The 26,836-nt window shown below is 33.7% G+C and overlaps 2 protein-coding genes and 1 long non-coding RNA gene across 4 annotated transcripts in view; 2 read left to right on the plus strand and 1 right to left on the minus strand.

Moving 5' to 3' along the window:
• The window catches only part of LOC132718814 (uncharacterized), a 67,588-nt gene extending 51,700 nt beyond the window's left edge, over positions 1–15,888 (minus strand). Inside the window, exon 1 of the mRNA XM_060702549.1 lies at positions 15,598–15,888. The gene's annotated coding sequence lies outside the window, so the exon portion shown is untranslated. The remainder of the gene's footprint in view (positions 1–15,597) is intronic.
• The window catches only part of LOC132718818 (solute carrier family 12 member 8-like), a 48,556-nt gene extending 21,726 nt beyond the window's left edge, over positions 1–26,830 (plus strand). The window contains exons 1-5 of one of the 2 annotated variants that reach the window (XM_060702555.1): positions 22,030–22,205; positions 23,352–23,440; positions 25,549–25,666; positions 26,099–26,156; positions 26,447–26,830. In XM_060702555.1, the coding sequence (XP_060558538.1) occupies positions 22,100–22,205; positions 23,352–23,440; positions 25,549–25,666; positions 26,099–26,156; positions 26,447–26,621 (546 nt within the window). In that variant the 5' untranslated portion in view covers positions 22,030–22,099 and the 3' untranslated portion in view covers positions 26,622–26,830. Of the gene's footprint in view, positions 1–22,029; positions 22,206–23,351; positions 23,441–25,548; positions 25,667–26,098; positions 26,157–26,446 lie in introns of those variants that run through there. The other variant, XM_060702556.1, reaches the window with a different exon arrangement.
• LOC132718819 (uncharacterized) lies at positions 10,766–12,843 on the plus strand. The gene is made up of 3 exons (XR_009624145.1): positions 10,766–11,330; positions 12,048–12,208; positions 12,715–12,843. It is a non-coding gene; the product is annotated as an uncharacterized LOC132718819 (long non-coding RNA).
• Positions 26,831–26,836: the final 6 nt, after the last annotated feature.

Raw genomic sequence — 26,836 nt, forward strand, 5'->3', positions numbered from 1 at the left:
CTATTTTTGTAAATATTAACTAGAAATGTGTCCATAGGACACGGGTGTCCCCACACGCCACTGTTCTGTCAATCTTATGACTGTAGGTCAAATATGTTTTGATCTACATGTGCCACAAGTTGTAAACTAAAAATCTTTTACTAAGTGAAGGGCAAGAACTTTACAAATACTGAATAAATCCACAAGCAAACTCCATGGTGCATAAGTACACATGCTTACCAACATTCTTGTAAACTTTCAGGCCCACATGTCAAATATTTTTTGAGCTATGCATGAACAAGTTGAAAATTTCAAATTTATACTACTGTAAGTCAAGGGCAATAACTCTAAAAAAACTCCACATGCAAAGTCCCAGGTGCATAGCTTCACAGTGATGTTGATCATTATTCCTGTAATTAAATGATGTTGTTCATTATTCCTGTAAAGTTGGTTGATTCTAACTCGAGCACTCAAGGAACAAATAACAAAACATAATGAAAAAAGGGTTTTTACTAAGTCAAGGGAAATAACTCTACAAATACTTGATAAATCCACAAGCGAAACCCAAGGTGCACAACTACATATGCTGCGCAACCTTCCTGTAAGGTTTAATGACTCTATGTCAAATCCTTTTTGAGTCACATGCAAAAATTGAAAAAAAGTTGAAAATTGCAAAAAATTTTAAGTCAAGGGCAATAACTATACACATACTAAACAAATCCACGTTGAGTGTTGGCTTCATCAGTTCAGAGACCGTGGTTCGATTCTTGGAAAAGGCATTTCTTTCTTTTCATTTCTTTTTTGTTTTTAGATATTTTTCAAAGAAGCGGATTTTAGTTCCTCCTGAATTTATTTCAGACAATTCTTCACATGCAGATAAAAATTCCTGTAATGTTTCATGACTTTTGGTCAAATCCTTTTTGAGTTCCATGCGACACAAATTGAAAATTGCAAAATTTTACTAAGTCAAGGGCAATAACTCTAAAAATACTACATAAATCCACACGAAAATACGGAGGTGCACAACTTCACATTCTGATCAACATTCCTGTAAAGTTTTCTCGTTTAGGGCACACGCTTTTTATTACTTGGGGACCATACGCCGCTTTTCATGGAATGGCACTGAAGTGTCACATTGAAGGTTCCATGATAACCGCCGTATGAACACATCTGCGGATGTTTCAAAATTCAAAATTTTACTATTTCATGTTTAAATGTTGAATTCTGCTTAAGCCGGTGCTAGGGGGCGTGGATGGTAACTTGCACTTTCCAGTACCGTCCATGAACAGGCTCAATCAAACCGAGCCTGCAACATTTTCAATTTTGCCGTGTTGGGCTTTCTTTAGGGATTCTGTATTTATCTATTTCATGACTCTAGGTCAAATCCTTTTTGATTTACATGCGACACAAGTTGAAAATTGCAAATTTTTACTAAGTCAAGGGCAAAAACTCTAAAACTACTAAATAAATCCAGACAAAAAAATTTAAAAAATGACAGACTATAAAACGAACAGATAAAAGTATAAAAAGTCAGATTAACAGCACCAAAGCTATATACAGCTGTTCCTGTTCCGCTACCTCCTGCGAGGATTAATAGTAGCTCATTATCATAATTACTGTTTTGAATATTAATTTTATTGATATAAATTATAAGTAATTAAGACAAACCTTTCCTTTGTGCTCTACCTAGAAGTGACGTATTTTCGGTAGAAATCGGAAGCAAGATTTGCCCTTGGGACGGTACGACTGACAATGTTGGTGGGTAGTTCTTAGACAGTGTGGTATTTGATATTGTACCTATAGAATGACCTGTAGTTACTAAATGTCCAGACAGATGTCCATATTCTAGTCCTAAGTTTAACAGACAAACAGAAATGCATTCAATCCTTAAATCCTAATGTCATTACAAACAATTCAAGACCATTATGTATCCCAGAGAAGATTGTTTAAAGAATTTTAAATTACTATCAACTATACTAGAAACCTGTTATTTGTCAAAATATAATGGCATGCGTCACAAACAATTGTTTTTTGTTTCCCGATGGAATCGACACAACCGTCAATAATATTAATCTGTATATTTTTCGATCTAAACCTTTAGTGACATAACCGGTCATTTAGTTACTTAATCATTAAAACAGTCAAAGTGAAAGTCATATGATAAATTACTTATTAAAATCAATACAACGATGTTATGATATATAACTCAACTTACGTTCAGTAACTTCTGATTTAACGACAATTGTCTGTAAAGGTATATCCACCACGTGGTCAAGAATGGCATGCGGTCCAATTTCGTTGATACATTTTTCAAGTTTACCCTTGTCACATGTTATTATCACATTCATCTGTCCTGCTTCAACGGCATAGTACAGATGGTCAAACATGTTGTACCATTCGTACACATCATTCTCTTCGTAACGATATTTTCCAGCAAACTCATTAATGATAACCAAGCAAATGTTTGCAAAGTCAATGTAATTGACATCGTAAGGTTTCTTGAGAAGTAAACATTGACTTGATTCATACGAAGACGTCAATGCAACAGCAACTGAAGTTTTCTCACAGTTTTTAGGACCTGATAGAACTAATGCTTTATGTGCCTTGAACTTATCCTTTGCTTTTCTAAGAACGTTCTTATTCACATGACCGCAGGATATCTCATATTTCTTGAGAAAATTGTTCGTCATCACTAAAAAAAAGCAAATATTAACATGTTTTAGTTTTTAATGATGTGAAATGATTCATTATGGTTTCACATCAATAGGAAATGTAAATGATTTGAATAAATATGTTACCTCTTAAATTCTTAAGTAATGACACGGAAGGCGACTGACTCTGACTTGTACATCCTGAAATATAGAAGTTTCTCGTGACATGGTATGTCCTTGTACTACATTACCTTTTAGGGAAAACATTCTAGGTTTTATCGTCAGACGGAGAAAAGTAATGGATTAATAAGAAAGCATCATGTCCGAATATTTGTATTAACTATAACTGATATACTTTTAAAGGCACATTAAACACCAGAAAATATGATATGCTTTGTGTTTAAGGTTGCAAAATGTAAAGGGAGTAGTATTTTGACTTCAATACAATATACTTAACCATTATAACTGGACTTTTATCTAAACATACACAAGATTGCTCAGCTATAACTATGCGCATTGACTTAAGTTTTGAAAACTAAATAAATAGAATAAAATAGAAATTATTAGTATTTTAGGTGAGGCTTAATGGACTTTTGATATAGACAGGAATAAGAGAAATATATTTGACATTAAATAAAGCAGATAGTTGCATAATCACAAATATACCTTATGTAAGATCAGCCGGGGTTGCGTTGAACTCGTCAGATCAGTAAAACAACCTTCACCACATCGTCTAAAAATTTCATGACCATGATGCATTTGCACTCTTCAAATATCTTCAAGTCTGTAACTATGACGATATCTAAGGTTTTATCACCATTTGCTGCCTTTGTTGAATAAATCATGCTATTAAATATATCACCCATTGCTTTAGCTTTCCTTTCATCGTAAGAAAATCCTCCAAATGGATCTCTACATAAAACCAAATCTACATCTTCAGGGTCAATGTGCCGCCAATCAGACGACGTGTGCATTTCTACGCTTCGTTTGTAATTATAGTCCATCCCCTTTATTGCTGCAAGAGCGGTCTCTAAGTAACGGCTATTGTTGCATCCGGTTACAACCACGTGATGACAATCTCTCAGTTTAGCTCGAATACCTGAAACTTCATTTGGAGCATTGAAATCGTCCGGAAAGTCCTTCATCGATAACACGAATTCCTCTTAAATACAAAAAATGTCTTTGTAAAAACAAGCATTGCAGTCATGAAATCGAATTTCTCTGAACTTGAAACATGGAAAATAACTTTTGTCAAATGCATTAATTTATTTCTGTTTAAAAGAATTTTGTAAATAATATATTCACACGTTAACATTTATAACGTATTTTTTATCTGATAACTCTAGAAAATAATGCTCTTTTAAAAAAAACTTACTTTGAAGTTTTGCCAGTATACCATCAACAACTTTAAATCTTTTATTTTTGTCCCCTGAAATTTAACACATTGGTTTATTTGTCTAGCATATAATTATAAGTACATAAATTATATGTTCTGAAGCTAGAAAAGAAAAGAACATATTTCAAAACTTATCATACGGAGATGAAAAATGTGATACATGTATACTGATATGCGTTGATACAAAATATGTCATGCCGATTTTATTTATTCCAAAAAAGATTTTATAAGTATCAAATATATCTATTTCTTTCGAAATCAAAAGTAAAGACACTTTTGTGCTAACTCATGAATTTGTGTCAATTAATTAATTGGAATGATAAGTCATTGGTTAAAATATATTCTAAAGAGACAACCTGAAGGTCCCGGCTTTTCGACAGTCACTTTTCGAATGATAGTATTTGTTTCTTCAACTGTTGATTCCATTTGCTTAATTCTTTCCTCGTACCAACAACGTAGACAATCTCCGATATTTGGAAGATTGTTACATTTTGCTTTACTGATTTTATCTTGAAATGCAGCTTTATCTTTTGGACTAAAAACTTCTTTGACAGTACATGTGTTAACGATAAGCATGATGGCAGTGTCCAAGCGTACCCAATAATCGTCGAACTCATCATCAGAAATATTTCTAGTATTTGGGTGATGCAGCAACTTATTCCGAATATCTCGGATTTCAGATAGAGCACATGTTTCATGTGTTGGAAATAATGCAACAATTAATGTAACAATTAATGTTATATCCCATTGGTTTTCATCAGCGCTGCCGTTACCAGGATACAGTAAATTATACTGATCTTTCCTGATCTTTTTCTGCAGCAATAGCTGCTTTACATCCCCATGTCTTTGATTTAAATATGTCAAAACTGACGTAAAAGTGCTCCCTGCATCAGTTTTTGCAAGTTTGACCAAATATTTCCTTAATACGCCAGCACAAGTATCAACCACAAAGCAAACTAGTCTATAATATTTGTCTGCCATCTATAAAGGGAACAAGCCATTATTAATATATACAAACAGCATTATTTGTTTCTTTATCTTTTTTTTATAGAAAAATAATATTATTTTGTGTGTGGATCTTTTTAGTTCAGTATTTGAAAGTTATATAAAATTTGATAAATATTAATTTAATGATGTTGACAAAAGAAACTTAAAAGAATATTCTTACGCAAAAGTATCATTTTATATGCTTATATTTCAAAACAGTTTAATTATTGCTACACGTTTTTCAGGTATTTTTTAGAGAATAAATAGGAAAACTAGGATATTGTCTATATAACAGTTTCAAAATTTAATAGGTAAAACATATTTTAATTCATTCATTCATTCATTCATTCATTCATTCATTCATTCATTCATTCATTCTTATTTCATGTATCAGACGATTATAATTAATTGATGAAATAACATGTTATATTTTATCATGAGGAAAATAAATTGAGTGATATGTATAAATGGATTAATTTTATTACTATTTTAGGCTTAATCTTTCGACAAATTACACTTCCAATCTCAATACATTACACTTCCAATCTCAATATATTACACTTCCAATTTCAATAAAGTAGTTTTCATTATGCTATAATGTTAAACTATTTCCATATCTGCCAGATTGTGTAACATAAATATTTTAAACGTACAGTTCGAATTCGCTATTCCTTTCATTATCCGTTTACATAAATATTGACAAAATGGGGTGTCGATAATTCTTATATAAAAGCATACTATTTATCGCTTAATTCTTTAACTACTTAATGTAACAATTACTCATTTTTAACCGTTCAGCGTAATAGCGTAGTCGTTGAGTGTTTGCTTCGTTCGTCAGTTTAGAGACCGTGGTTTGATCCTTCGAAAAGGCATTTCTTTCTTTTCATTTTTTTTTGTTTTTAGATATTTTTTAAAGAAGCGGATTTTAGTTCCTCGTGAATTTATTTCATATAATTCTATTTCAGAACATTCAGTTTAACACGCAGTTGCTTTAACAAGTAAAGTTAGAGGCAACTAGTAATTATAGTGATAAATGTGGAATAGAAGAAATTTAAAGATATCAATATACAAATGAGCCGAAATTGTTTAAAAAATGAATTCAGAATTTCAAATAGAATTAAATTGACAATTCTTTTCAATCTGTTTGATGACTGTTAAAATCAAATTTTTATGGTTCAATTTCGCTAAATCGTTTTAAGGTTAACTTTAAATTGTACAAAATATTGAATTAATCACAGGGTTATAAAAGAGAATATGAAAATGTTTTCTGAAAATAAAAACCATACAGACATAAAAATATTGCAAAATTCCAGATTTGAACTTGGAAGAAGAAGCTTTTTCTTCACATGAACTCTTCAAACATGTCATAATCTGAACTCTCTAACCACAACACTACTCGGATTAACGTATCTATATCCATATTGTAGTAAAAGTGCAAAAAGTAATAACTGTAGTGGAAGCTGCCCGTCAATCTCAATAGTGGTGGCTGACCTGAACCGGAAGTGATGCACGAGTGACATCGCAGTGTTCCTGCCCCTTCTAATCTGTATTTCCTACAGATTGAACGCATCAGAAGCTTTGAAGAATTATCCGATTGCATCCATTGCGTATAACTTTGTAAAAAAATCTGGAAACAAGAAAGTTCCCATTTACCATTATAGTTGTAATATAATGGTGGCAGCGGTGATTTAATTCTAGCTGCGGCCTTTATTTTTGTCGCTACCAGAGAGAATCCACGTCATTTTTTGTCGTTTGTTTTTTCCCTCCATTTTTTCCTCGTGTATTTTCCCCTTAAAATTGTATACCGGTATCAATTTTTTCCCCCTAAACCTAGCAATTTATTAAATTGAATTGCAGAGGAATATTTTAAGCACGATATTAATTAATATTGTGTATTATTGGGTATAAATTAAATTTTATATCGGGAATTTTTATAAGGTATCTCGGGATACTTTCAACCGGTGTTTTTTCTGTGTATTGTCTGTGAAGTTTAATAAATAAATTGTTTTCACCAACATTGTATTTCTTTATTATTTGAAATGGCGATGTTTGAAGAATTTCCAGATATGAAAGAAATTGAGTCAATTTATGCCAAAGTTGCAATTAATTATGCTTCTAAGGATGAACTGGCTAAAATTCCAGGGGTAAGTGAAAAGTTAGCTACCATTCTCTTGTCGATTATGGAAGCTGGTGGTAATATAACACCAGACATATTGTCTGCAATATGTCGTAGAACTTTTACTAGTGAAAATTTGGATAATATCGATTTTTCACTAAAAAAAAATTGGGAAAGTTTCCTTCCGATGAGGGAACTTCAGTCGATGCAGTTTCGGAAATGGACAACTCGGCAGACAGATCATTTAAGTCGTTGGAAGATTTTTCAGGGTCTAATCATTCGGATACGCCGAAATTGAAAAGTGTCGAAAGCAAAGCTGCTGGGCCTTCTGGGACTTAAGGAACATTACATGTTCCTGTAGTTCGGCCTCAAGAAATTAAGCCTAAGTTTCAGGGGAGTAGTTTGGGGTATTCGTGGTCAGATTTTCTACACCGAAAGTTCCTGGGGTATTCGATCTGACTTTAGGCAGTTAATGCTGTCTGCTACAAATGTAGACGTAATAACTCCTGTTAAACATAACAGGCCTAGTATGACAGGGTGTTATAGGCAGTTTATGCCGTCTATAAGAAATGTAGATGTTCTAACCCCTGATGTTAAACATAACATTCCTAGTATGACAGAGGGTTATAACTCGTACTATGGAAGGTCGTTATGGTCAAAGATACATGCAAATTCTTTACCCAGAAATTTAACGTTTGATGGTCGTGGCAGTTGTGAAGCTTTTGATTTAAAGTTTTCGCGTTACGCGGAATGCTGCCAATGGTCATTAGATGCGAAATTAGGTGCGTTATGTTTGGCGCTCGAAGGTAAAGCGTCGGATTATTATGTAATGTTACATAAGAACGGTGGGAGGCGCTCGAATAGGACACTAAATGATAAGTTAGAGGCAAGATTTGGTGAACAAATTTTGCCAGATGCTGAACAAGCACAATTTCATCAAAAGAATCAGAACCCGGGCGAGTCGATTGATGATTTTGTGGACAGATTACTTAGCTTGGCAGGACAAGCATTTAGTGGCATACGGAAGTCATTTGTGACTACGCAAGTCATGAATAGGTTTTGTTATGGCTTGTTTGATAAGGACGCGGAGCATTATGTTTACATGCATAGCCCCATGATTTTTGATGGTATGCACATAACGCTAGATATTGATTCAAGTAAGGGTACACCTGCAGTGTTACTGTGTTACTGGGTTACTGTGGCAAAAACGTAAAGTTATTCCCCCTTATTCGGTGGCTCATGTATGGATCCCAATTAACGATTACTAGTATATCATTGAACCTCTAGAACAGACTAAGGCCTTTAAGCCTAGAGTTCTTAGAAAAGGGTTTCTCTGATCCTTTAATGTGTATCATAAACCCCACGGATGGATATAGAACGTATTGAAGGGGTACTGTGATAGGGAGGGTTTATTCGGTATCTAACGTCAAACAGGTGGGGGAGGAGGATGAGGAATATTTTATACGTCCAAGTTTTTGGGGAGATAATGAGGTAAAAATAGCATTGATCTTAGTGGTAAAGAGCATTATGTTTTACCGCCGTATCTTCGGGCAATTATATTCCCAATCCTGTAAACATATTGATAAAGAGCAGTAGGGTCACATAGCCCAGTTGCTTATAAAATATAAAGATGTGTTTGCGCAAGATGAGTTTGACCTTGGGAATTTCACTGCTATGGTGCATGTTATTGAGACGGGTGATGCAATGCCGATTAAGCAGGGTATGCGGCGAATACCACGCTGGCGAAGAGGAGGCTCATCTTAATATAATGCTTAAAGCAGGGGTTAATCAAGAGTCAAATTCGGATAAGGCCTCGGCTTTGGTGCTTATACGGAGGAAAGATGGCTCGGTGCATCAATGAGAAAACCGTGAATAACGTTTTTCCCTTGCCCATGATCGATGATTGTTTAGATACTTTATCGGGCAGTATCTGGTTTTCTTAATTAGATGCTAATTCGGCTTTTTGGCAGGTACCGATTAGAGAACAGGACCGGAAAAAGACCGCTTTCATTACTAAGTATGGGTTATTTCAACATAAGCGCATGGCGTTTGGGCTATGTGGGTCACCAGCTACTTAAGCTCGTATTATGAATTTAGTAATGAGGGGTTTAACATGGAAGACAGTATTAGCCTTTTTGGATGATATTGTTGTGTTAGGTACGAGCTTTAGAAATCATTTGATTAATTTGAGGGAAGCCCTTCAGCGATTTCGAAGCTATGGGTTGAAGCTGAAACCAAAAAATGTATATTTTCTTCAAAAAGAGATATAATTTTTAGGTAGGATAATTAGCGGTGATACCCCGGCCGTTTCCGAAAGCGATATTGAAGCTCTTACAAATTGACCCGTTCATTCAAGCTCGAAAGAGGTGGAACTGTTTATGGGCTAAGCTAATTACAACAGAGGGTTTATTAAGAACTTCTCCATGATAGCAGAACACTTGTATTCCATTACTGGAAAGAAACCATTTGTTTTTCTTGTGGCGGGAAGAGCAATCTAAGAGCATTTTTAATGTTCTGAAGAAGCTTTAACAAAACCACCTATATTGGCTTTACCAACCCTGGGGGACCCCATTTATTTGAGATGTAGATGCATCAAACATGGCTAAAGGTGCCGAGTTAATACAGGTCCAGGGGGAGGAAAAAGTAAAAGCATATGGTACTTATGGATTCACAAAGAGGCAAACAAATTATTGTGTCACTAGGAAAGAATTGCTGGAGGAGCTATCTCAGTATAATATGTGCTGCTGCACAGATTAGGTCGTAATCATGGTAATGCAGATGCATTGTCTCGTATTCCTCATGGGGACGGGCATTGTAGGGGAAGCTATGTAGGAAATCGACTTGGGGATTTTACTTGTGGGGGATGTAAATATTGTAAGAAGGCCCATGAAAATCGGTGGTCCTTTTTTGACGATGTAGATGATGCAGTACCATTGACTAGTAAAAGTCATCAGTTTACTGGTGGTCTTGGAAAGCCAGTCATGGAAGGAACTAATGTCTACGGGAAACAAGATGAAACTATTCTTGTCACCGAGAATGATAAACCAGTCTATGCAGTTGGGACTATGAGAATGAATCTCGATAGTTCAGAGGTTTATTTTAGCTCCTTAGCGGTAAACAAGTCTAAGGAAGTCATACAACACATCCCTTAGGAATTCTCTGATAAATTAAGCCACTGGGATGAAGAATTTGGTATAAATGTGGTCACGACAAGGAGGGGATTAGCTTCTGATTCAGATAAGCAAGTCAAATCAAGTCAGTCCAGTTTACTGTCTAACCAAGGATCCTCGAGTGCACAATCCTCATTCACCGGTCAACCGGATGGTCCTATAGTGCCATCCGGAAGGTTACTAGCTCGACCGGCGAAAAAACATAATAAGGGAGCCGATGTAAAATCTAGTTCAGGCACCCAAGAATTGGGCAGTTGGGATTCTCTGTGGAAGAATTAAATCAGGCCCAGCGACAGGAGAAGCGATTGCTGTTTATTCTGGGTTTGCTAGAGGGAAGAATGACTCCAGAAACGTCTGAGTTGTTTAGAGCGAGCCCAGCGGCTAAGTTTTATTGGTTGAATAAAGAGCAATTTCTTGTGACACAGCCAAAAATGGAAAGTTTCACCTTATGACGCCCCTAGTTAAAAAAAAAATTCAAAAGAAATTGATGATTACTTGTGTTAGTCTTTATCATGATGTGAATTAATGTTCGCCTATTCTTGTCTGACCCCACAACTGTTATCCAAAGTTACGGTCCTTGGAATAGTCAAAAATGTTTATTTTCACCCCATGACATGCCTAGCTCAAAAATATTTTAAGTTTAATTCATGATTTCTTATCATTTTCACATTTTGTGACCTTGCACACTCAACAATCCTTTTGAGATTTTAGCGTTAATTACTGTTAAAGCCAAGGAAAAATTTAAAATACTGGATTTTTTTCATTTGTAATTCACATAGCTCTAAAAGTATAAAGCCTAGAATTATGAATCCTTTTTTGCAGCTGCTGTTACACAGATTCTCTGAGTCTTGGAGACAATGCGGGAGGAGAATCGTGAAATTAAGAGGATGATGTAGCAATTGTTGTCAAGGTCAGCAGCAGATGACCAACCGCTGCAGCTTCCTGAAGATATCTCATTCCCTATTCGTTCTCCTTAGCAGATGGAAACATTCGATGAGCTTCTGGGAGATCAGACAAAGCTGTCATCTGTGGTAAGCATAGTGTTAGTCATGTAATTATTGCACCATTAGTAACTGAAAAAAGTATACCTCATATCCACTGGCTTAAATGCAAAATAACATAATGGTCTGTGGTTAGCACTTGATGATAATGTATTATCATTCTGCTATACTTATGTAGGAAAATATTGCACAGTGGACAAACACTTTACTGCATTACTTTCGGAATTAAAAACTGGCTTGTTTTAATTTTTTGATTCATATTGAAACAGTTATCTTATTATTTAGATATGCTATAATAGCCATGAGCACAAGACATGGGCAGTTGGCCTCGTTTTCAACATTGATTATTAAGACAAGACAGTCGATTCATTAATCAAAATGCTGGCAGCTTTCAAAATACCAGGAAAATGACTAGTACCCACAAAATCCAGGAATTGAGCTGTTATTATAATATCAAAAATGATTCTGTTCATACTGTATAAACTCGTGTTAAAAAAACAACAATGATAATGTGCCCCATTACACTCGGTGGAGGGGACAAACAAAAAGGCACAAGTCACTTAGGCTGTAAATATATGAGGAAAGGTCTTTTAATTTGTCAATTCAAACAGTTTTCTTGGCAGATCATGTATTTGAGGTCAGGTTGACAATTATTTGTCATTTGGTGACTTGCAGCGCATCACAAATTTTGAAAATTAGTAGTGTTAAAATTAACATTAAAAAAGTTTATGTTCTGCTTTATTTAAGGTGCGGTTCCTTTCAATGTTTGGTGGGGCAGTTGTGCGGGAAACTGTTGACCGCTAGATGATAGAAACCATGTCAAATGAACTGGCAAGAATGTTCAATATGAAGGGGGCTGAAAGGGAAGAAAACATTTGGGGGCCTCTAGATACTGAATGTATTGTATAGTAAGTGATATATTACGAATTTGCAAAGTGGTGTCTTTAAGTAAGGCTTCAAAATAGATATATTATCCAAGATCTTGTTATTGTGTCTTCAGGTATCGCTTTAATGAAAGAAAATGCTTGATTAGCTTTTATGGAAATTAATAAGAGAGAATATTTTACATGCTGTGTGGTTTTGATCCCATGCATTGTGTTGTGATGCATAATATAAGCAGAAATCACCTTCCTGTAAAGCAAGTTATTTGCTTACCTTAACATTCTTTACTGATACACCGATAAGATGATCTCAGCTTACAACTGACTGCAGCGATATCACAGAAATATTGTTAAAAGCTATGTAAAACCGGGACACAAACATCTATATTTGTTAAAACATACTAGAATTAGTTTATATTCCAATTTTATGCTCAAAATGCTACAAGGTGACTTATGACCTTTGAATGGTTTCAATACCTACATTTCACTGCATTTCATTTCATTCTTTAAGGATAAGGATGCTTGTTTTATAGAATGTGTCCAAAGGAACTTGCCGACAAAGACTGCGACGAGGAAGGATATTGAAATAAAGGTTTCAAAGTGGCTGGCTGGGGCGTGGGACCGCGATGGGGGAAGGAAAGCAAGAAACAAAGTGTCCGAGACCTTACCTGAAGCAAATGAAGGAAGTGACTAGACATGTTTTTATTTTTAAAAAATGCAAATCTATAGAGGATATTTGTTTGTTAGTGTGTAAGATGAAATTTTATATCATCAAGTGAGCTGTAAAAACATTATTCTCACGAGTGAGAACACTGTTATTTAAAAGTCGAAACCCATATTTAGTACAAGGGCTGCCCATATGGGGCCCATATTGAGTACATGGGCCGCCCAGGTGGGGCCATGTGATCACATATGGAGTATAAGGGCTGCCCAAGTCTCAAATTTTGATGAGATTAAAATACAGGGCAGCATTGGTGCAAATGCAATAAAAAGGTTATGATACAGGGCAAGTGTTCATTAAGACAATACCGGTATACTTGAACGGCATTAACTTTGGGCCAATATTTTAATAAGTGTGCCAATATCTTTCTTAAGGCACACTTTTGCTGTAAAAACCTATAATTTATGTCATCTAGATCTGTTTTTATTCTTTTTAGAGAAAGGTCTAATAGAACTAAAATATTTGAATAAATATCAAACTGTACATTATCTGCAACGAAAATAAATGGCGTAATCAATAAACAGACTCAGGCTGTGAAAGGTTATATATTTCACAACACAATCGACACTCCAGTACTTTCAGTGCTTTGATTAAATCTGCGGTGTCGTTATAAACCGCAGAAATAGCAGAAATAAAGTTCCCGCAGAAAAAAGTACTTATACGGTACATTGCAATATAAACCTTAAGTTGATGTGTGATTACTGAAGCTCACCTGAAGGTCCTGGTTTCTGGACGGTCACTTGTCTGAGAATGGAAGTTGTTTCTTCGGCATTTGCCTGCACTTCATTCATAATGTTTAACAACTGCTTAGAGGTTTCTTCATGCCAAATACGTAAACATTCACCGAGATTCGGTAGATGATTACATTTTACCTGATTTATTTTCCCTAGTAAGGATGCTTCATCATTTGGATCAAGCGCATTCTTTGCTAAAAGCCTAACAGAAGAGTCCAATCGTTCCCAATAATCATCGAAGTCATCATCCGAAATATTGTCAGTATTTGGGTGATGTTGCAACTTATTACGAATCTCTCGAATTTCAGTTTTCAACGCGAATATTTCGAGTGGCTGCAAGCGTGCGGCAAAAAGTTCTGTTATCAATGTTACCAGTATTGAGATGTCCCATTTGTTTTCATCAGCGGTGCCGTTAGCAGGATACAATATATTATACTGATCTCTCCTGAGCTTTTTGTTATATAATAATTGCATCACATCCCAATGTCTGTGAGATAGGTATGCATTAACTGATGTACAAGTGTTACCGGCATCCGTTTTTGCAAGTTTTACTAAATATTTCCTTAATACATCAGCACAAATATCTACCACAAAGCAAACCAGTCTATAATATTTGTCTGCCATCTGTAAAATGAACAAGTAATAAGGAAACTCATTATTAATATATATTAACAGCATTATTTGTTTCTTTATTGTTGTAGAAAAAAATATGTATGGATTATTTCAGCAGCAAAATTTATACAAATGTTGATAATATCAATAAAATAATGTGCAAAAGTTACTAATCAAATGTATCAGTAATAATCCATTTTTATAGTTCAATATAGTAAAATTATTGCTGCACGTTTTTTGAAGTATTTTTATATAGAATAAATAGCACAACCAGGATTATCTTAGGTAATAGCACAACCAAGATTATCTAAGGTAAACCAGGTTTTATTACAGTTAAAATTGGCAAAAAAAGACAATTTCAAGTTTATAAAATATTCCGCTGATATAACAGTAATGTCCTATTATTCATCTTATGCTAGGGTATCTTTCATGACATATTGTTCATGAGGAAATAAATTGAGTGATATGTATAAAATGGGTTAATTTCATACCTATTTCAGACTAAGTTTCTCGACAAAGTACAATGACCAATCTATATATCTCTTTCAATATCTGCCGGGTTTTATACATATGTATCTTATACGTTACAGTGAAATTAAAAGATTTATAATCTAGTGAGTTTAACAAGGTTACACAAGGAGTTATTTTAAAATAGTAACTGACGCTCTACTACCTTTCGCTTTGTAGTTCGACACGAGTAACGGAGCGGAAAACTATTATCACTATAAATAGATACAGCTATTGGAATTTTACAGCTAAATATATCACACGATACACTATTTAAATAAACATTTCTAAAAATAATCAATGAATTACGTGTAAAATAAAATAGAGAAGACATTGATTTAAATGTAAGGTCATAGTATATTAGATATAATTGTAGTGGAAAACAATGATAGATATATTTAATATCAAAATAATGTTTACATCTGATAAATAATTCGTAGGCAAATTTAAGCATGACACAGAAAATTTTGAAAATCCATATGTAGCTACAAAATAGTAAAGTAAATTACAACTTTGAGGAACAGTTTAATACTGTGTATTTTAACAGTAGATAAATCTGTTGAAATATATTATATTGGGTATCTACAAAAAGGGATAATCATTTTTAGCAAAAACAAGATATTTATACATAAAGTTTTTTTTTAATCTTAATTGTCCAAAATGATGTCAATGTAGAGTAAACAATAAATTCAATTTTAATTTGATACTTTGAGACCAAATTTGCAACATAAGCATTTTATGGACAAAGACAAAGTTATATACATACATTTAAAAGAAATAGAAGAAACAGTTTCTATTACATCTAGTTAATGCAACGAGAAATATGATAAAACAGGTTTTACCTTTTTCTAACGATGATTTCGTTGCATCATCATTGCTTTCCTGAAAATTACCAGACTAGTCTAATGAGTTTGTCTGTCTTACAAACGATCAGTCCTTTGAAAAGGTGTTCAGAATAGTGTGTAATCCGTAAACCCATTTCCAACAATTTTACATTTGTAGACTTAGAAAATTAAGTTTCAGCAGTTTTGCAAAATTATTGATATTTCAGAAAATTCCAGAAGTTTTCCGTTTAAAATATACTGTTTTTCTGAGGAGCAACATATAAGTCCAATTTGTAAATACAAGTAATCTAATATTAACATAATAATATTAAAAATATTTACCTGTCTCTAAGGTGATCTGATCAGAAACCCATTTTTGACTATAAATAGAAACATATTTTGGTATTTCACAGTTAAAAATATCTTCCATTAAAGTACATTATTTAAAGACATATATTTAAACTTGTATAATCATAGCAAAAGTTGGCGAGTTTGAGGAGGAGATAGCTGTTCACCACACGCCCCCTTATAGTTTCTACGGAATACTGTTAGGGTCATCGTGGTTATACGTTAAAATACAGAGGGCGACAATGCGATAGTGCGACAGTGCGATAACGACAATGCGACAACGCGATGACGACAATGCGACAGTGCGATGGTGACAATGCGATAACGCGATAGTACGATGATGACAGAGCGATTATGTTATCGCACTGTCATCATCGCACTGTCGCATTGTCGTCATCGCACTATCGTATTGTCGTCATCCCACTGTCGCATTGTGGTACTGTCGTCATCGCACTGTCGCACTGTCGTCATCGCGTTGTCGCATTGTCGACTATCGCTTTCTGGTGGACGGTTCTAAAATGCTGGCGAATATGTTGCCGGTATAGAATATGGGATAATTTTACTTTTGTAAATAAATCTTTTTTTTCTTGTTTTTTTTTCTTTTCCTCTTTTTCATATTTGTGATTGTTTCTTTTCTCTTTATTAACAATGTTTAAATAAAATTACAAATTAATAAGAAACATTTTATATATTTATACTGAAAGAGTTATACATAGACGGAAAATGTAATAAATTGTGTACAATGTAATAGAAATATTTCAGATGAAAATGATCTGATGTTGACATTATAAAGATGCAAAAAGAATTAAAAGGGAAACATGCAAAATTCGAATAACCACTGGTTGGTAGTGGGTGGGGGATTAAGAATAACCATCTACCTATCAAAATGACGCTTCTTTAGATTTTTACCAATACCTTAGATGGAGCCAATTTTGTTGCTCGGTGAACATAGCGCTGTTATATTTCTTAAAGATAGTAAATAAATATGATTAAATAAAAAAACATTAAAGATATACTAGATTTCTGTGTCCACTTGTTTTATATAGACCAAAGTGACTTTAGCTCAACCTTGAGAAACTGCTTATGAACGGAGGAAAATGATATTTGCAGTGAAGTACTAATTTATTTTGCAATGTTAGTAAAAATTGGTTTATGGTTCATGCCATATTTTCTTCTAATACTATATGGTCAGCAAACGTAACGTACGGTGCTTTAGGTACACATGTATAGTAGAATCTGCTGACCAGTTCACCTATGACCACATAAGCATTTTGTGAAAAATGGCTGTTTTTATGGAACAAAACCCTGTTACACAAGTTCAAATTGATATGAAACAATAACGTCGGTGGTTTTACTCGGGTACCAGTTCGTGCCAGAAATAATGCACGGAAGGGCACCTGAGGTCTTCCTCCAGCAGTAAAGCTGGAACGTCGCCATATGATCTATACTGTGTCGGTGCGACGTAAAACCCAATCAATCAATCAATCTATAAAAACTATGAAAAAATGCTTTAATACTGATCAAACTTGACACAAATGTGTACTGAGCCATAGCATTTGTATCTTAATTTCCAGTTACCATGACAACGAGGGGACATTTCAAAATCACTATGTTGTGTTAATTTTTTCCATCAAAGCTGTAACTTCCCGATGGGTCGGAATAGAGTGAAGGGCTTTCAGCGTTGGTTACACGTTACCTTAAGATGCCATTTTTTGACTCTCACAAGTCCAAATTTTTCTTGGAGTTGAGTGGGGCGGCAGCCCCCCTTCAACCCCCCCCCCCCTGCAGAAGAGAGCACCCCCCTCTCTTGCACCCCGATGTATCTGATAAATAGAGCATAGTTTTCACTATTTGAGGCATCAAAAGGGAAGATGAAAAGGCGTGAAAACACGTCTATATGATGTAAAAGGTAAAACATATAGTAAAATATGTTGACCAGTTACACTAACAGGGAAAACAGTTGACCAATTAGATATGTAGAGAAATATGTTCTTTTGCCAGAATAATGTTAGTAAATATAATAGATTCTACATCTCTCAAACCAATCAAACCACAGCTGAGAAACTAAAATATAAAAGAATTTGCTCGTGTGGTTTTTGCCGTATTTTCTTCTTATTCTTTATGATCAGAAGATTTTACGTCATGCGAAAAACTGCTGACCACTTTAACGTAAGTAGAATCTGCAGACCAGTCAAACATATAGAAGAATCTGCTGACTTACAGTTAATGTTATAGTAAAATTGCTGACCACTTATATTAGATAGTTATTACAGAGAAAATTAAGTTTAACATACATTTCTTATTGTTTCACTGTTAGTATATTATATTAATTTCTACATCCTACAAAATAATAAAGCCACTGATGACCAATCAAAAATGTTAACGAAAAAGCAGTATTTTTTATATTAAACAAAGCCGACCAATTAGATTTATTATGAACTATATTTAGAATTAAAGAGAAAACTTATGAATTCGAAATGAAATGCGTATTTTCATTTAAACTGTAAAATTTGTTCTTGACTGCCGTGAAACATATTTTCGGTATTTTCACATGTGTCTTGCCGGACTACTTTCTTCTAGATTCACTCGATATACAAAATTTCAGGCGGAGACTATCACATTGTATCAGTAATGTCAAAAATAGAAAAAAATACATGTATATAATAATAGCGCAACTCATGAAATATTTATTTTCATACCACTCGATAAAAATAAATCCTGCATTTATAGAGAAAAACTTGAATATCCTCTATGTACTACTGATATATTAAATATTTTTGCATTTTTAAAATGTCAACATAACATCATTTTCATCTGAAATCTGTCGACTTTTTTAAGTTTCACAGTTTATTACATTTTCGTGTATTTCATAAGAATTTAATTCAATTTAAGTATCGATTTCACCTATTCTTCGATATAAAATGTTACTTTTTATCAATTTATCATTTTATTTAGACGTTTTCAGTATAAAAAAGAAACAAAACCAAACAAAAAAGGAAAGAAAACAAAAAACAAAACAAAAAGAAAAAAAAATATTGACAAAAGTAAAATTATTATCCTAAGTTCTAAACCGTCAGCTTATTCGTAAGCAGTTTATAATAGTCCAACGGAAGGCAATAGTCGACAATGTCACAACGCGATGACGACAATATGATAGTGCGATGGCGACAGTGCAATATCGCGATGACGACAACGCGATAATGCGACAGTGCCATAGTGCGATGACGAGAATGCAATAGTGCGATGGCGACAGTACGATAATGCGATGGCGACAACGGGATAATATTATCGCACTATCGTATTGTCGCCATCGCATTATCGCACTGTCGTCATCGCGTTATCGCACTGTTGCCATCGCATTATCGCATTGTCACCATCGCACAATCGCATTGTCGCATTATCGTACTGTCGTCATCGCATTGTCGCACTATTGTCATCGTAATATCGCACTTTTGTCATCGAACTGTCGTATTGTCGTCATAGCACTATCGCACTGTCGCATTGTCGCCCTGTGGATTAGAAAGTCTAACCACGAAGGCCACAGAAGGGGAAACTTTTTATTCTTTCGTTTTTTCTTTTTAACATTTATTTATGTATCTCTCTGATCCTTTGTGGAAGAAAAGAAGGTATGATTTAAATCATATAATTATTGTAGGTATTTATTTGCTAAATAATGCCAAAATTTATAGCAAATATGATACAAGATATTTTCAAAGTTTATTAAAATAAAAACTACACGGTAAAAGTATTCTATATTTCGCATGATCAACCAATATACCTTTCAGAAAATTTAGGCAAACTTTGAAAACAGCCCCTCATTATGGTAAATTTTAGGGATATTTTGAATTAGGCATTTTAGATAGGGAAATGGTAAAATTAGGATCTAAAGTAAATGGGGTAGGGTTACATTTTTATACATATTAAGAACATTTTGTTTAGAAACAAATATTTTGCTTGTGTAATTTAATTGTTACCTGAATATTATTATTTGTTTCTTAACTGTGGCTAGCTGACCTGTTAATTATGTCTGTAATATTGTTTTCAGATATCTATTGTTGGTGTGTTGTGGCTGGCTGGCTTGTATATCTGTATCAGGTTGTATGGGAAGTTTGTATGGCCCACCGAAAATACTTCAAACCATAGCTAATGAAAATGTTATACCAATTATTAGAGGTAGTTAAGAAACTTACATTTAACTTGTCCTTTGTGAGATAATTCTCAATGAGTTAAAGATCCTGTGAGATCAAGAATGATAGCCATTAACAGCTTTTAGGATTAATCAGTGAAAGGCCCATTATGTCCCAGAAGTACTTTTATTTTTATGTCTCAAAAGCTTTTTAATTTTGGTGTACTTTTATAGTATCCAAACAGTTACACATTGGACAATTACTTGAACTAGCTTTTTCATCTGTTGCTTTTTGCTTTTCATATAATTATAGTGAATTAGTATTTTGTATGAAAGTCAAAATACTACTTTGTTTACATTTCGCTAATTTTTTTAACAAATTATTTCACAGTTATTGCTACTTTCTTAAGGTTGCAAGCATAAAGTGCCTTTAATGAGCATGTCATTATCAAATTTCAGTTTTTTGCACATCTTTTTTATATCTATCAGTTCTGATTAATATAAACAAGGGGGTTAATCTGTAAAAAAATGAGTTTATTATCCAAAGTTAAAGCTGCACTAGATAAATTTCATTAAAACAGAAATAGCGACATTTCATTAATAAGTTGGGTTTCATATCGACTCCGGATCTTATTTTGGTGTCCAGACAACCAAAATGAGTTTTATAAGCATAAATCTGCAACCACATTATGGGGGGGATTAGAATTGCATGAGAAACTCTGCTTTCGGATCATCGTACATCAATGTTAAATCATCAAACATGGCTATAAATAGCAGTCCTAATATAAATGTATATTTCCGTATGGTTACAAATGTTTTCATACAAATCTAATTTTTTTAGAGATTTTTAGAGATGATAACTTTTTTTCTGAACACCAGGTCTAATGCACCGTGAAACTCAAACGTTTTTAGGGTTTAAAGGGTGTTAGCACAAGAAAATCTCATATTTGCTGTGATCCGGATAGCAACTATAACACTGTGACGTAGCACATAAATAAGCAAATTATAGTCTTTATTTGTATGTTAAAATTCATATTCAAACTCAAGTGTTACCTTTGGGTTTCCCGTTTAAAATCATAATTTATGAACAATATTTGATGAGATTCACAACAATACTGTTAAAAAGGTTAATGAAACTGTAGAATGCTTGGTTTTCAGGCCGACAAAACAATATTTTTACATATTTATTTAATGCAGCTTTAAATAACCACTTAATCAATTGGAATGTTCTCGCAATTATTCATAATAACCAGAGTAATTACGGATTGAAGGTATTTATACCACGTGGTTTCAGATGTAAACAAGAACAGAGAGTTAAATCTTACAAAATATAAATGAATGTATATCCCAAGATAAGTAAAGTCTGTTTCGGTACAATTATGATTAGAAATATGTCTGACAACCATTTTTAATTTGAATATGCCCACTAATGTTCAATTATAAATAATCCGACTTAATGTCAACAAGTTGGCATTTTGTATTTCGGTTTCTACAACCGTAATAATAAGTATATAAATACATGTAATGTACTTCTTACTTTGATATCTATGAGTTAACTTATCTTAGGTAGGATTTTACTTGATATATTAGGATAAAAACTTGTAAACAACCCATAGCATTTAATTACTCTTTTCTTAGCTTAAAATACCATATCCGTTCTTTGTATTCTTACTACTCTGTACGTGGGCCGAAAAATTCCGAAAGTAAAAAGTCCCTATATATTCTCTAGAGCTAATTACCCTAGTTTTCTATTGTTTGTTCTGGTCGGAGATGTGAACACTTTAGCTCCTATAGTTACCACATCATTCATACTCGTATTTGCTCTTGCCATGAGTTACGATCATAGGCAAGCACGCGATCTACGATTCGGTGTTCAGGATAAATCACGAAGAAAAGGCACTGACATTAGTGGGTATGGAGCGACAAGTGTGACCGAAAAATCTTATAAAGACTCTTTTCAGACTATACGTACTTTTTCTAGAAAGGTTGATCCATAGAGGTCAACATCATTTAATTCATCAACAGGGCAAAGAATCTCATGGTCAGATGGCACCATCAGAGCCTGATTTTGATGCCACTCAAAGGTCAAAATCTCTAGATAATGTTTCTGAGGTCAGTGATTCATCACAAGTGTTGCTTTGTAAGGAAGGAGGTACGTCATTGTTTTTTTTTAACCATTTATATCTTTTTATTTATGCATAATAATATCATATGAACAGTTTTAGAATGTCAAATTAAAAACAAATGAACTGGCTAATGACAACATTTATTTGGAATATGTACAGGGAACCCATTCAGTAGGTAGTTGTTAAAGTCCCCTGTAAAAAAAGAACAAAAAAAAGAAAGACTAGGTTTTATTCCTGAAAATAAATGTATAACAATTTTATTTTTATAACTAATATGGTGCCATTAACTTGAACAGACTTTTATTTTCAAATATTAAACACAAAATTAATATGTAATTGTTTAGAATTTATTAAATTTATCAAACAAAAATTGTTCTACACAGCCACACAAGTGGTTCTATGTTACTGCTCAGTGGTTGTTCTCAGATTGACTATAAATTCTATTCAGCTGCCAAGCAGTTCTACATAGAGCTGTCATTGATTTAGTGGAAAGGATATTTAACGATATATAACGATATATCAATATGTGATGGACAAATATCAGCGATACATCGATATGTCAATAATTACATATAATTACGTGTCTGACATTCATTTTATACCTGCTTAAATGATTTGGCTTATACAGAATTTAGAGCTATAGAGTAAATGATAGTCAATATAGATAGCAAATATCAGTGATACTCTGATATGTCAATACATGTAATTACATATAATTACTTGCCTGACATTCATTTCATACCTGCTTAAATGATTTTTAAAAAATCTGAGTCCAGTGTCTTGTTTATGAATGCCCATTGCATTATTTTTCCCTGACCATTTATGTGTCATCATTGCTATGAAATATTTTCATTATGTAAAAACAGCATAGAGTTAGAAATGGACACCTGCTTCTGTTTATGTTTTAGGTTAACTATCATAATTTCTATACATTTAATTAATTATTCAAAATTGTTGATTGTTTATAGATGTGTATCGATTATTGATTGACAGAAAAATATCAACAATACATCAATATTGTTTCTATCGATGACAGCTCTAGTTCAATAAATTTAGTATCGAATCTACATGAATATAATAATCTATTTATCACATATATAAAATAAGAACAATAAATTGTTTAAAAGAGTCATTTTCTTTAGCTTACATTTAGTAGTTTTATTTGTGTTTAGATCCAAGACAACCACCTAATATGGAAATCACCAAGCAACCCAGGTCATGGTACTCATTCTTATGTAACAGATGGCTGTCATTATTTGGGGTATGTATATACATGTATGTAATATTTTGTTGTGATTCTCATTTTTACACCACAAACAGAGCAGATAATTCAACTTATAAAGAATGAAGTATGGTAAGTATTGTATTAAGTGTGGTTGACGGTGTCATATACAGACTATATCCTTTAAACACAACCAAAAAACTGGGGGTCTGTTCGAATCATGTGTTTAAGACTTGTGTTTTTTTTCTCCTAAAATATAATCTGGATAATTCCGGACTTGTTAATGACTGGTTACATCACTGTTTTCGCTACACAACCTCCCCTTGACAGGATAGAAAAAAAACATTGTCCTGTACAATGTTCCAGTCCACTCAAATTCCATACTGACTATTCTTGACCATAATTCGTGCAGACCCTAGATTGACTTTGTCATAGACACTTTTATAAAAGGGACTTAACCCACACTGCAGGACTGAAATTATTTTTCTCTTTTTTTGAGATTTATTTACCATTTGATGTTGGTCTGGACCAATAACTTTTGTGTAAAATTTCAGAGCGTAGTGAAAGATGACCCAATAATGAAAAATATTTAAATGCTAACTAAAAGCAGGCTATGAATTGCACAAATATAGAATTTATTTGTAATTATGTATCATTATGTGTTGAATATTTTTGTGTTGTAAGTGCCAGTTTATTTCAGACAGCGTACTTTCTGTCAAAAACTATCACATTAACCAGGTCCATTTGGCCTCAGTGAATATCACATTAACAAGGGCCATATGGCCTTGGTGAAAAGCACATTAAACAGGTCTGTTGACTTTTATATTCACTTCATTATCATTCAATTATTGTTGTTTTTAATTCACATATGTATTGCTGTTTTGAAAATGACTTAACATTGTTTTGAGAATTACAGTCGGCATCGTACTTGCGTCCACCTTTATTAAGCGACTTTTTTATTAAGCGGCCGCATAAAATCCCTCCCAATGATTTTTACTATATAATTTAATTCCATTAAACGACGATTTTATATCGCGGCCAGCGGCCACTAAATGTCGGCCCAAATGTACAAAATTAAGTGTTTAAGTATCTATTAAACGGCCGTGACCAACAATCGTCCCTACGGGCATTCTCACCTGTGAAATCAGCGAGTATGTTTGATGTGTACAAGCAAACAAACAAATATATTTCATGGTCATTGGTCACAAATAATTGTAGTTGAATAACAATTGCAATCGTTTAAAAATCGGATTTTCCGATCGTAATATTTATTGTGACATATTTTGTCAGAGCAATAACGTATCACAACACCGCATTTGCATAGTTTTGTCATGTGCTCAGAGTGACCTCCCTTATCGAAAATGACGTCGGAACGAGCGAAAAAATGACAGACAACTAATAAGACCGGATAAATTGAATGAGGAAATCGTGCATGGAATTGAGTCTGAGTAAATAGCAAATGTCATCGTTTGTAGTCGAAATAAAATCGTGAAACGTAGTGGACTAAACATTACAGAACCGAGCTGATGGTGTAGGTGCTCATCTGATGCTTTATAAAATACATGTAGTACCCAATTAAATATGACCCTTCGACAAAAAAAGACAAAAAATCCTAGATCTCTAAAAACCTTATTGAATTTGAAATCGGGGTAGTGTGAAAACTAATTGCTGAAAAATTCAAGAAGTTTAAAACTCATTGCATAAAAAATTATCTGGAGCTCTGGCTGATGATTCGAAAGTATGTTTAGCAGGAAATGTGTATGAACATATGAAAAATATGTAAGACAATATGCTTTGTTTCATGGTCAAAATGACCTGTTGATAGTATTATGAGCGTAGATCACATTTGTACACAAATTTCTACTAAAAAACAAACACATATTGATTACTTTTTTTAAAAAAAGGCATAAATGTTATTATGAAACTGTAATACATACATAATATTGTACAGTTTTTGTTTTTATAAAAAGATGTTATTATATCAATGACTTGTAATAAAAAAAGTCTCGAATTTTCCAGAATTCTATTGAGAGACCACTTTATTAAGAGACCACTTTTTGGCAGTCCCTTGAGTGGTCTCTTAATACAATGTCGACTGTATATAAAAGAGTTTCATGTTGATAGATGTGTTTCTTTTGTTGTTTTAGACATTGGTGTGTGGGGTGATAATGTTTGGAACACAGTGGACTTATGCTCTTGTAGAAGTCATTGCTGCCATAGGTGTCTACATGTACATAGGCCAGGTTAACCCTGGCTACTTCCCAGGTAAATCTTTATGCTTTCAAGCTAACCCTAGCTATTTTTCAGGTAAATCTTTATGTTTTTAAGCTAACCAAGGCTACTTTCTGGGTAAATCTTCATGTAATCAAGCTAATCCTGGCTACTTTCAGGATAAATCTTCATGTTTTCAAGCTAACACAGGCTACTTTCTAGGTAAATCCTCACCTTTTTAAGCTTACCCTGGCTACTTTCAGGGTAAATCTTCATGTTTTCAAGCTAACCCTGGCTACTTTCAGGGTGAATCTTAATGTTTTCAAGCTAACCCTGGCTACTTTCCTGATAAATCTTTATGTTTTTAAGCTTACCCTGGCTACTTTCTGGGTAAATCTTCATGTTTTCAAGGTTACCCTGGCTACTTTCTGGGTAAATCTTCATGTTTTCAATTATTACATTACATTATAAGTTTTTTAATTACAGGTATAGCTGAATTTAACTTCTATAATTGGATGAAATCAGGTCTACAAAGATGTATAAGGTAAGATATCATTACTTTATAAAATATTTATCACACTGTTTAAATCTACTTTGTGAAGTTAAATTAAAAAGAAAAAGTAAAAAAGGGTATATTTTTAATTGTACTTATGGACGTAATGGGTTGATATTCCAGCGTTCTGGAGACGTAGTATCAGGTTTGGAATTAAGATGCTGACCGTTAGAGAGTTGACTTTCACCTTTTCACTCACTATATACTTTAGGATGTGCATATTGTCTCCTTGTTTTTAATTAAAAATTAATGTATTCTTATGTGATTTTGTATTTGTGTAGTGGTAAACGGAGCCAAGAGGAAGTAATTGTTGCTCCCACAACTCCAGCAGTTACCACCCTTGCTGCACAGCTTACAGAAGACAATGAAGATTTTGCTGGTAGGGGGCGCTATCACCAATCAGAAGTAGTGCAGGGAGAGAACTTTGATGATTATGATGATGACAGTGAGAGTTAGCTTTCCTGGCTAAGGATGAACTTTAAATTCTTGGAAATTTAAGCTTGGTTAATTATGTTGACACAGAATTCAAATGTTCCTTGCCAAAGCTTTTGAATTGTCAAGGGAGAGAATTGCCATTGGAAGAAATGTTAGAGTTAGTGTTCATGACTGTAAATGATATGTTCATAATAATGTTGTTAAAAGAGATAAATGTAAACTAACATTAGATAGTA

The sequence above is a fragment of the Ruditapes philippinarum genome, unplaced genomic scaffold (genome assembly GCF_026571515.1).
Source record: "Ruditapes philippinarum isolate M1 unplaced genomic scaffold, ASM2657151v2 ctg7096_1_1_1_1, whole genome shotgun sequence".
NCBI classification, from domain to species: Eukaryota; Metazoa; Mollusca; class Bivalvia; order Venerida; family Veneridae; genus Ruditapes; species Ruditapes philippinarum.